Source organism: Lactuca virosa, chromosome 9 (genome assembly GCF_052849685.1).
Source record: "Lactuca virosa cultivar CGN04683 chromosome 9, Lactuca_virosa_CGN04683_v6, whole genome shotgun sequence".
NCBI classification, from domain to species: domain Eukaryota; kingdom Viridiplantae; phylum Streptophyta; class Magnoliopsida; order Asterales; family Asteraceae; genus Lactuca; species Lactuca virosa.
This window is the reverse complement of record NC_136434.1, coordinates 72757228-72768082: the sequence shown is the minus strand read 5'-3', so window position 1 is coordinate 72768082 and position 10855 is coordinate 72757228. Positions and strand designations below refer to the sequence as shown.

The following is a 10855-nucleotide window of genomic DNA, read 5'->3' as shown; positions in this document are numbered from 1 at the left end:
ATAGATTTTTGTTAAATATAGATAGCAAAAATCTAATATGAAAGGTAAAGAAGTTATACAACAAGATTAATGATTATGGATGATCTTCCAAAGTCAATGGACAAAGTTTGTTACTTGAAGCTATAATCAAGGGACCTTTCATGTAATTTTCCAGAACATTGTGTGCCTATAAACACACAAACACTCCACACCTTGATGAACTCATGAAAGCAAACATTGCACATCAAACTCTCCATTAGATTCTGAAATAATAGATATGTGCATTGCAGTGTTTGCTTGGCAAGTTCACCCTCTCTACCCTTTCCTTCTTTTGCTTAATAGAGACGAATATCACCACAGGTAAAAGAAACATTTAGTATATATAGTCAGTAGTTACAAGTCTTTTAGAATTAAATGTAACTGATCCAATTAAGACTTAGAACACCAAATGTTGTTAAGGTTGAAACTCAACATTGGCTTAAAGGTACATTTTCTTCGTTTCTTTGAAATTTCATTCTTAACAGCGAAGCTAATTAGTTCATCAAAACGACATATGACTTTTCGACTGATAACATTCATTTAGATTCAAAGATCGCCAACTGTCTGTTTGCATATACGTATTGCCATTTTTTGTTCCACAATACTTTTATGTTTTATCACGAGTGCATGTCCAATTGTCCACACATCTATTTAGCTAGCACGTAAAAAGAAATAATTTACTTGTTATCATATAGATTTTAGGGAAATTAAGTAATCTAACAATTATAAATGAGTTTTTCAAAGAAGATAACTTTTTTTTTTTGAGTTTTTGGAAAATAAACGAAATAATTTACTTGTTATCATATAGATTTTAGGGAAATTAAGTAATCTAACAATTATAAATGAGTTTTTTAAAGAATATAACTTTTTTTTTAGTTTTTGGAAAATAAACACTTTTCCGGAATGTCTTATTTCGGATTACTGCTCATATTCCGTAGTTTTTTTTTTCCAGTTTTTTTTTTCAAAGAAATATCTTTTTTTTTTGGATTCTGAATGCTCCATTCCGTATTTGATCTTTGAATTTTGAAGTTACTTTTTTGGTTTTTTCAAAAAAAATTTGAAAGAAATATCCTTACTTATATTTGAAATTTATGTTTCGAAGTGTTTAATGTCACTGTTTTTCAATAAAAATGTTTGATTTTATGCACTAATATTGTATATAGTTTACATTACTATGTTTGTTTAACTTTTTGTTAGATTTAAATAAAATATCAAAAAAATTTCTCGAAATTCCGGAATTGTTCATCGGATTTCAGACTTGTCTCTGAAATTTTGGAGTTTTTATTTCGACATTCGAAATATCATTCCGGAATCCGGAATGTTGGTCCGGAATTTAGTCTGAAATTTACTTTTTTGTCAGAAAAAAATATATTTTTTTGTCCGAAATGCCTATTCCGGACCAAATGGTTATTTTTGGTTTTTTTTTTTTTGTTATTTTCTTCAAATACATATTAAATAATGGTTAAGATTACTTAATTTTCCCTACATTTTATGTAATAAATTAAAATCTTAAAACCAATTTTTTTATAATATACAATTAGATCACTTAGGGAAATTAAGTAATCTAACAATCGAGACCTCTCAGGAAAATAAACGAAATAATTTACTTGTTATCATATAGATTTTAGGGAAATTAAGTAATCTAACAATTATAAATGAGTTTTTTAAAGAATATAACTTTTTTTTTAGTTTTTGGAAAATAAACACTTTTCCGGAATGTCTTATTTCGGATTACTGCTCATATTCCGTAGTTTTTTTTTTCCAGTTTTTTTTTTCAAAGAAATATCCTTTTTTTTTTGGATTCTGAATGCTCCATTCCGTATTTGATCTTTGAATTTTGAAGTTACTTTTTTGGTTTTTTCAAAAAAAATTTGAAAGAAATATCCTTACTTATATTTGAAATTTATGTTTCGAAGTGTTTAATGTCACTGTTTTTCAATAAAAATGTTTGATTTTATGCACTAATATTGTATATAGTTTACATTACTATGTTTGTTTAACTTTTTGTTAGATTTAAATAAAATATCAAAAAAATTTCTCGAAATTTCGGAATTGTTCATCGGATTTCAGACTTGTCTCTGAAATTTTGGAGTTTTTATTTCGACATTCGAAATATCATTCCGGAATCCGGAATGTTGGTCCGGAATTTAGTCTGAAATTTAAAAAAAATATATTTTTTTGTCCGAAATGCCTATTCCGGACCAAATGGTTATTTTTGGTTTTTTTTTTGTTATTTTCTTCAAATACATATTAAATAATGGTTAAGATTACTTAATTTCCCTACATTTTATGTAATAAATTAAAATCTTAAAACCAATTTTTTTATAATATACAATTAGATCACTTACAATTCATGTGGCTACTAACAAAAAGTTGTTGTAAGCTCGTACTTTCTGTGTTTATATGTTACTCTTCTTTCTTTACCATTTACAACCTTTCATTTATTGTTGTTTATATGTTACTCTTCTTTCTTTACCATCTACCACTTTCATTTATTGTCAACTCATTCTTTACACGTATAAATGTGTTAAGGTATGTACATTAATTAGTATCTTATTTTATTGTCGTTATTACTGATGAAAGGCCAACAAAGGCGGTTGGGTGGTGGGAGGGTGGAGAGATATTGGGTGGTAGAGATGAGGTTGCCGGAGGAACATGGTTGGCTTGTACGAGGGGAGGAAGAGTGTCATTCCTTACTAACGTCTTAGAGCTTCACACTCTCCCGGAAGCCAAAACTAGAGGAGACCTTCCACTTCGTTTCTTGGAGGTTTGTTTTCCTATACTCGAATAAGAAAACGTATATTAAAGCTATGTTTGGCATATTAGGTGAAAAGTTAGTTGTTAGCTGAAAAATTAGCGGATAACTAAAAAGCTAACTATTAAGTAAAAAGTTAACTGGTAGCTGAAAACTAATTGATAAAAAATAACGTTTTATAAAACTAGCTGAAATAGATAAAATGACCTAAAACGAAATTTTAAAAAATGTGTTTCTATAATTAATTAAGGGGTCTATTTGTAAATTATAAAAAAAAATCCTAAAAAGCTTAGTGTAAGTAGCTTTTTTAAAAAGCTAGCTTATAATCCTTTTTTGTTTGTCAAACATAACAACTATAACAAGTCTCGAAAAATAAGTTAGTTTATTAGCTATCTGTGACGCGCCAAACACAACCTAAATAAGGAACCAGCTACCAAATTCCACTTAGGTAATCGTAAGTCTTATATGATTTTAAATTTACATATATATGTTTTAAACATTAATCTTAAATGCACGTTTCCTAACATAAAACTTAAAGAGGATAAAGTATTTTCTACGAATATATAATTTGTCAAATCTCATATGTGATGAACTTTACTTGTAGAGCAATAAGAGTCCAGAGGAATTTGCAAAGGAATTGGTGAAGGAGGTTCATGAGTACAATGGGTTCAACCTCATAACCCTTGACCTTTCTTCAAACACGATGTTTTATATATCAAATAGACCAAAAAGTGAACCTCCAACTGTTCAACAGGTTCAACCAGGCATCCATGTCCTCTCCAATGCCAAGCTCGACTCCCCTTGGCCAAAGGTCTCAAATTCTTAATTAGCATGCACTCTATTTTAATTTTATGCGAATCCATGAACATAAAAAGCTAGATAGGAAAATTCTAACTCATTTATTTAAAAAATGAGTTTAATTTGAATCATTATGATATTCTCTCAGGCTCAACGTTTGAAATTTAATTTTAAAAAGTTGCTTAGCGCATATGATAAAGACGAAGATATACCCATGAAGGATATGATGGACAAACTAATGAGAGACACCATGAAAGCCGAAAAGAGTCAACTTCCTAATATTTGTTCCATTGATTGGGAGCATAATCTAAGCTCAATATTTGTTGAAGTAGACACCCCGTTGGTATGTATTACATGTTTTCTAATTAAAACTTAAAGGTCATAATAAAGTTCTTGACTCAGTTAATTAAATTCGATTTTTTGATCATCAGGGTCGTTATGGGACGAGAAGCATGATTGCACTAAGTATCAAAGATACCGAAGAAGCAAGTTTTCATGAGACCTACATTGAAAGAGGATTTTGGTGGGAGAAAACAGTCGATTATTATGTTACTCCACAAGTTAAAACGAAAGATATTGTCTTCTAAGACTAAATATACGTTACAAAATATTTAAAATACTGTCTTTCTCTCTCTATATATATATATGATATATATAAAAGGCAATTAGATACATGTTCATCCCATATGTGATCATGGATTCAAATAAATTGGAATAAATGCTTGTAAGGTACTATTGCTGATGTTCTTAAGTGAATATACAAACGCAATACGTTATGGTATATTGGTATGGGCTATTGTGTTTGGAAATATGGTGCCTTTTGTCATTGTTGGAATCTAGTGTAACTCAAACATTGACATCCGGATGAATAACAAATAATGAACCGGAATAGAGAAAAACTAAATCCAGTTTGTCAAACAAAATACCAAATAAAATCAACCAAACTAAAATATACAAGAATTTATCATGGTTCCACCATTAATGTGATGGTGTACACGTCCACAAAAGAAGAGGATGGGATTTTATTAATCGGATAAATAAAGCTATGATTACAAACGAGCTAACAAAACCAAGAAATGAACATCTCGCTAAAACTATGACCAAATTTAATCACTCAGAGATACTACATGAGATTTTTAATGTTGGCGATTTTAGTGTCATCGATACATCTGTATGTAGTTTGAATTCTATTCGAGACATGTTGATTTTCATTTGATTATATTCGGAGACAGTGTTGGTGATTTGTATCACCAATATTATTTAAATGTAATGAGATTAACTTGTTGACCGATGTAATCTTAATAAATATTGAACAAGTAAGGTTGGTGTGGAATGCACACTTGTTTAAGTTTATTATGATTTAAAATACACTGATATTTAGGGGTGAAGCCCCTGAACCACGGGGGTCAAGGGGCAACACGCCTGGTAGCGGGGTCCAAAGGGTGGCAACCCTTGGCGGTTTTGTGTGTTTCAAAACCGGTTTTTTGACCCTATATGTAGACTCAGTTTTATGTCAGTTACGTGATGGTTATGAAACTGCTATACAATAGTTTTTCATTAGTTTTTAGACGGTAGTTATATCCCGGTTTTGGTCATTCGAATCTCGTAGACAAAAAGATCATATTTTTCTTCATTCTTTGTTCTAGAAATCACTAATTTTTATCCAGTTGAATTCCGATTGTACCATCGAAATATTTCACTCTGAAAATACATCGCGACTCTTAGTGATTCTGAGCAATCGAAACACCATATATCTAGCAGATAAAAGGTGCGAGGTGCACACTCAGATAACTAAAGAGGACTCAAAAACATCGAGGTCCGAGGGCAGCGCTGATAGTTTGTTTTATTTACTTCTTTTATGTAGTTTATTTTAGCATTTTTATTGTTATTGCATTGCATATTCTATCACTTCTTTATCTTGAATCGTATTTAATACTTTTTTTTCATAAGGTGTTTTGTAGGTTTTTGGAGTCTCAGTACGGTTTCGGATTAGCTTGTTATTGAGTTCACTACTAGAAAACAGACCTTTGATGACACGCGAACGATGACACGTACTGGTGTTATGATATGCAAAACTATGTGCCCTAAAAATAACATCAGCTCTACCAAAATTTTAAGGGTTTAGGACACATATTTTTGAGTGTCCTAAAATTAGTTTCAAAACACACACACACGGAAGGCACCTATCAAATTAGTGTGTCAAGTGTACCCGTCGCTTTATAACTTTTTTCACTAAAACCATTTGTCCATATCCTTCTCATCACAAATCGACGTAAGCTAGAACTATTAGAAAGATGGATTCTCGATCAACCAAATAAAAAACCCTTTTTCTAATTTTCGACTTCAAATCTCATGTGGAACTAAAATTGATCGATCGGAACCAAGCTCATCTGGTACTGAAATCGATCGACCATATTACGAAATAATCCATTTATCGCTTCAAAGAAACCCTACTTTCAAGATTTTCTTCAGTTCTTTCGCATCTCAAAAAACCTTGAAATCGATTTAGGGTTTCCCGTATTCTATCAGTATAATGCTTACAAGATCTGTCACTTCAAATTTCCAGAACCCTATATATACCTATTTCTCCAACCATTACAGAGAATCGGACGATGAGCCCTATTCTACACCCCATCTATCTTCACCTCTCTCTATTTTGATTTCTAAATTTAGTGTTGACAAATTATCCAGAGTTGATTTTGCAACCAACAACAATAGCAAATCAGAGAGTGGTTCTGACGAAAACAAAAGGTGATGAAACGAACAATCAGGTTCATCACCCTTACGCATTTCATGTATCTAGACCTTGTAAAGTTTTTGCCCCAAATTGGTGAGATCTCATCAATTCCAGTTGGTTAGTTTTTCAATTCAACATTTCTCTTCATTAATTTGTTGTTCTTTGTAACGCCCGCAGATTCGGGCTAGTCAATTTAAAGATAATAAGCGTTAAATATGACTTTTTGATAGAAGATTATTTAGCACAAATAATCTTAACAAAAGTTATAGTATATGTGACAAGGATTTTGTGCATCTAAAGAAGGCTAAATCTGACTTCATATGAAGAAGTTATGCTTCTTCGAATTTCGCGATTAAACCGACACGACTCTGCGTATCGTAAAAAGTAAATTTTTGATAAATTAATGTTTAACCTTAGTCATCTAAATGAAAGTCGTAGTGACCGTTAAAACGAGAGCATGCATATAGAGAACGTCCAAATCTGACTTCGTAAGAGGAAGTTATGATTTTTCGAAGTTTCAACGCAACAGTATACGGCTTAGAAACCAAAGTGGAGATCGGTTGATTGTTAGGAAAAACAATCTAAATGAGAGTTCAAGATCTCGTCCATATTATTTCATTGATATAAAGACAGTCGGGAACGGATATCATATGAGAAAGTTATGAATTTTTAAACAGACTTAACAGTTTAAACCAGTTTAAAATATAGCTTTAAAAATAAAGTCAGAATTAGCAGATGGAGTCTAAATGAAAGTTGTAAATCTTGTCAATATATTTTTGGTGATATAAAGAACGTCGAAAACGGAGTTTGTATAAAGAAATTATACGATTTTGAAAATCTGGAAATTTACACGGGCACGACGCCTGGCACACGGTGATGATGTGGCAGCGCCAGAGAGCGCCACGTGGCAAGTCGACCTCTCCCCTCCTCCAAAGGTCAAGGTGACATGGCATCACATGGTTGCGACACGTGGCTCCACAAAAATTTTCCATGTAGCATGTTCTGGAAGCAAGGGACGCGGGGCAATTAGGCAGCGACACGTGACATGAAGCTGGAGGAGCCAACAAGGCTACTAGGCGCGACTCGCCCTGGCCCTTGTGTGGTGCGCTTCAGTTAAATGGCTATATATAGCTGTCGAATGTTACTCATTTTCTCACCATTTCCTTCATATCTCTCTCTAATCTCTCTAAGCTTTCAAGTAGGTTTTTCTCTCAACTTTTAGGAATATTTTAGTAGAGTCTAGGGAACTCTCGGAGCCCGACTAGAAGGAGTATTCGGTTCGGGATTCTGTCCACATATTTTCGCTTAAAAACTTTGTAAGTTAAGCTACACTCTTCTGTTTTCAGTGTAACGTATATTTATAGTCATAAGTCATTATTATGAACCTATAAATAAGATTTATCACTAATTCGAAGTCATTATATTGATTGATCTACTTAGAGAAAAGGTTTCTAGAATGGTCACGTTGGCTTGGTTGTTGGATTTCAGAAAAGCTATTATGCCGAAATGATCATGCCTCCTAACTGTACTGTATAGCTAATCCTTACTTGATAGATCTTGATGTAAACATTAGGATTAGTGAGGAATCCATACTATAATAATTAAAGTCACCGGGATTACAAAACTAGACTAAGGCTTAGCACTTTATGCGTCTAGGTCTTTTCAAAGTACTAAGCGAAGCGCTGCCAAAATCGTCAGTCACTTTTATCAGGTGTGTACATAATTACTTTCAAACTTACACATAGATACAAGTATTCTAATTGCTTAAATGTTATGTTCGTTGTCTTGATGTGTTTAATATGTATGTGCAACATGATATAGTTATTACTTGGTTAAACTATTTATACTTTATCATACTTAATAATAAGATTGGGTAGTAATGGACTGTGTGAAATAATAAACGAGAGGTCGTACTAGAGCCGTGTGAGATAGTAGTTGTGATAGGTTATGAGAAGTGTGCAAAATAATAAGTCGTTTCTACCATGTCTATCCAAAGTACTAATGTACTGCCGTGCTAAACCAAAGTATTATTGTACTGTCGTGCTAAATCAAAGTACTATTGTACTGTCGTGACTATCCAAAGTACTAATCTATTGTCGTGTTACCGTGTTTACCCAAAGTAATATCATATACGGTGCCTAATCATCTAGGAGTTATAGTTGTCTGTTGATAAAGGTCCTTTAAGAAAGATCCCTCTAAATCATCATATTAGGGTTAGTAAGTGAGAATAACAGGAGTGGGGTAATTGGGTTATTTGAATGTTGAAGAATATATAATTAAAGATTATAATGTTGTGGGTTGAAAACCCTATGTACTCACCAAGTTTCCCAACCCGACCCACTCAGTTTCTTTGCATCACAGGTAATTATATATGGATAATGATGTATGTATCTGCTACGAGATTCAAGGAGGTGTAGACCGTTAGTGTAATGAAACGTAGTAAGTCTTCGTTTATGCCTATGTTTCTATATTGAAGATAACATCCGGAGTTTTATAAATAAAACACACTTATTCGAAAATGCTTTGATAATAATATTATCATGTTTGTGGGACAAATTCCATATAAGTAATCTTTTTAAAAGAATACTTTGATTTAATAATCATAAACAAATCGGTATTTTTGCCGTAAAAATAGGGATATCACAGTTGGTATCAGAGCATTAGTTTAAGTGAACTAGGAATTTGTAGGATTTATAGACTTAAACATAGAATTCTAAGTAATGATCGTGAGATGTGTGTCCATTATAATTTAGATAATACACTTGAATTAACACAAGCACTAACTCATTATTGTATAAGATGCCTAATCTGGTTTTATGTGCTAAATGGTTTGAATTATAGCATACCTTAGTTTGACTATTTCAAATGCTATTATATGATTAGATCGAAGGTCTGTTGTCGACCTAGAATTAGGAAATTTTATGTGTTCAGGTTTCTAAACGTTTAATTACAGTGTTAGAACTGGCATATAACTTATCGGAGTGATAAGGAGAATTACGCGTCTAAGCCTTCTCTATCTTAAATTTCTCGTATCGAACGACTACTTTGGTATACATAGTGTCATGGTGAGGACATGTAGTGGATTAGGAATCGATAACAAAAACCATCATCCTAAGCCCCATGTGATCGAGTGTGCACCTGAAGCAATGTCGGTAGTTAAACCTATTACAATGGAAATGATTAGAGCCATGTATGAAATGAGACAGTTCATCCAAGTGAACAGAAGAGAACCCTCTATGTCTGTTGTATAGCCCTAACCGAATGAAGGTCAGTCAGAGGAAGGAAACTATAGCAGAATCATGAGTCAAGTTGAGCCACAAGTAATTAGGAGGAATGACCCGGATGAAGGGGTTGATAAGAACGGATGCAAGTATAAGGACCTTATAACTTGCAAACCCTCATCCTTTACCGAAAAAGAAGACCCGATGGGAATTATGGACTGGATTTCGGAGATGGATCAAACATTCATCATCTGCGGTTGCACATGAAAGTTTCAAACCACCTACGTGGTAAGACAATTTAAGGGATCAACTGTTCGTTGGTGGAACACATTGGGAAAGATATTAAGCCCAAACAAGCCATTGGAAGTGACATGGACAGAGTTCCTGGTGCATTTCAAACGAAAGTATTATTCTGCTCGGAACATACTGGAGCTGGAGAACCAATTCCTGAATTTGAAGAATGGGAGTTCGACTGTGGAAGAGTACATTAATGCCTTCACCGATAAGATGGAGTTCGGTATGCACATTGTCCCGGACGAACTAGATAGGAATTGATAGGTACGCGAAGGGGCTACCATGGGAGTACATTGTGCCAGTTAAGCTGGAACCTACCTTTGAAGTAACCGTTTGGGCAACAAAGTTTATGGAAGATATGATCAAGCAGCGAATTGCCAACAAGATTGAGGTTAACGAGAAAAGGAGAGGTTAAGGACACTAAAAGTTCAATAAGAAAAGATAAATCTCAAGGTATGAACCCAACGACAATAAGTATAGGGTAAAATGAAGCAGAGTGGTGCAATAAATGCAAGAAGAAGCATGATGGGCAATGCAAAAGAGAAGTGGCCTGCTACAAGTGTGGAAGACCTGGTCACTATTCTGAAGAGTGCCGCTACAACGAAAGGATGTGTTTTGAGTATAAGGAAGAAGGGCATATTTTATATGGCTTGATGAGGAAAAAAGATGGGCTTGATGAGGAAACAAGAGGGCGAGAATTTGGAGCTGCTTGTCTGGAGTACTTGAGGGAAGGAGATAAGCGAGTAGTATCAGGGTTTGTGGCCTGCTGTAATAGGAATATAGTATTGATAAATCTTGTAATCGTTTTCAATAAGTAATATAATCCCTAATTATGTTACATGACTAAATGTGTTAACTTGTTGTATGATCTTCTTGTATGGTGACTTAGGGACTACGAGACAACACTTGGGACGAGTATGAGTAGGTGTGAAAGGTAGTAGAAGCCTATACTACCAGAAGCACAGGACTCACACTTGGATCAGGGAAAGTCGCCAAGTTACTAAAGTATCTAAGTAGTTGAGCTAATTTGTT

General features: G+C 33.5%; 1 protein-coding gene across 1 annotated transcript; it reads left to right on the top strand.

Annotated features, from left to right (window-relative positions):
* Window positions 1-202: 202 nt before the first annotated feature.
* On the top strand, window positions 203-4354 carry LOC145135591 (uncharacterized). The gene is made up of 5 exons (XM_079069843.1): window positions 203-339; window positions 2602-2785; window positions 3378-3584; window positions 3720-3914; window positions 4003-4354. Exons 1-5 carry the CDS (start codon window positions 257-259, stop codon window positions 4156-4158), a joined length of 825 nt encoding a protein of 274 aa, XP_078925969.1. The 5' UTR covers window positions 203-256; the 3' UTR covers window positions 4159-4354.
* The last annotated feature ends 6501 nt before the right edge of the window (window positions 4355-10855 follow it).

Bases quoted from the DNA above. Each gene is read 5' to 3' on its own strand.
- LOC145135591 (XM_079069843.1), top strand. From the start codon at position 257: ATGTGCATTGCAGTGTTTGCTTGGCAAGTTCACCCTCTCTACCCTTTC. The intron at 2,786-3,377 runs GTTTGTTTTCCT...CTTTACTTGTAG, and splicing joins TTCCACTTCGTTTCTTGGAG to AGCAATAAGAGTCCAGAGGA. The intron at 3,915-4,002 runs GTATGTATTACA...TTTGATCATCAG, and splicing joins TTGAAGTAGACACCCCGTTG to GGTCGTTATGGGACGAGAAG.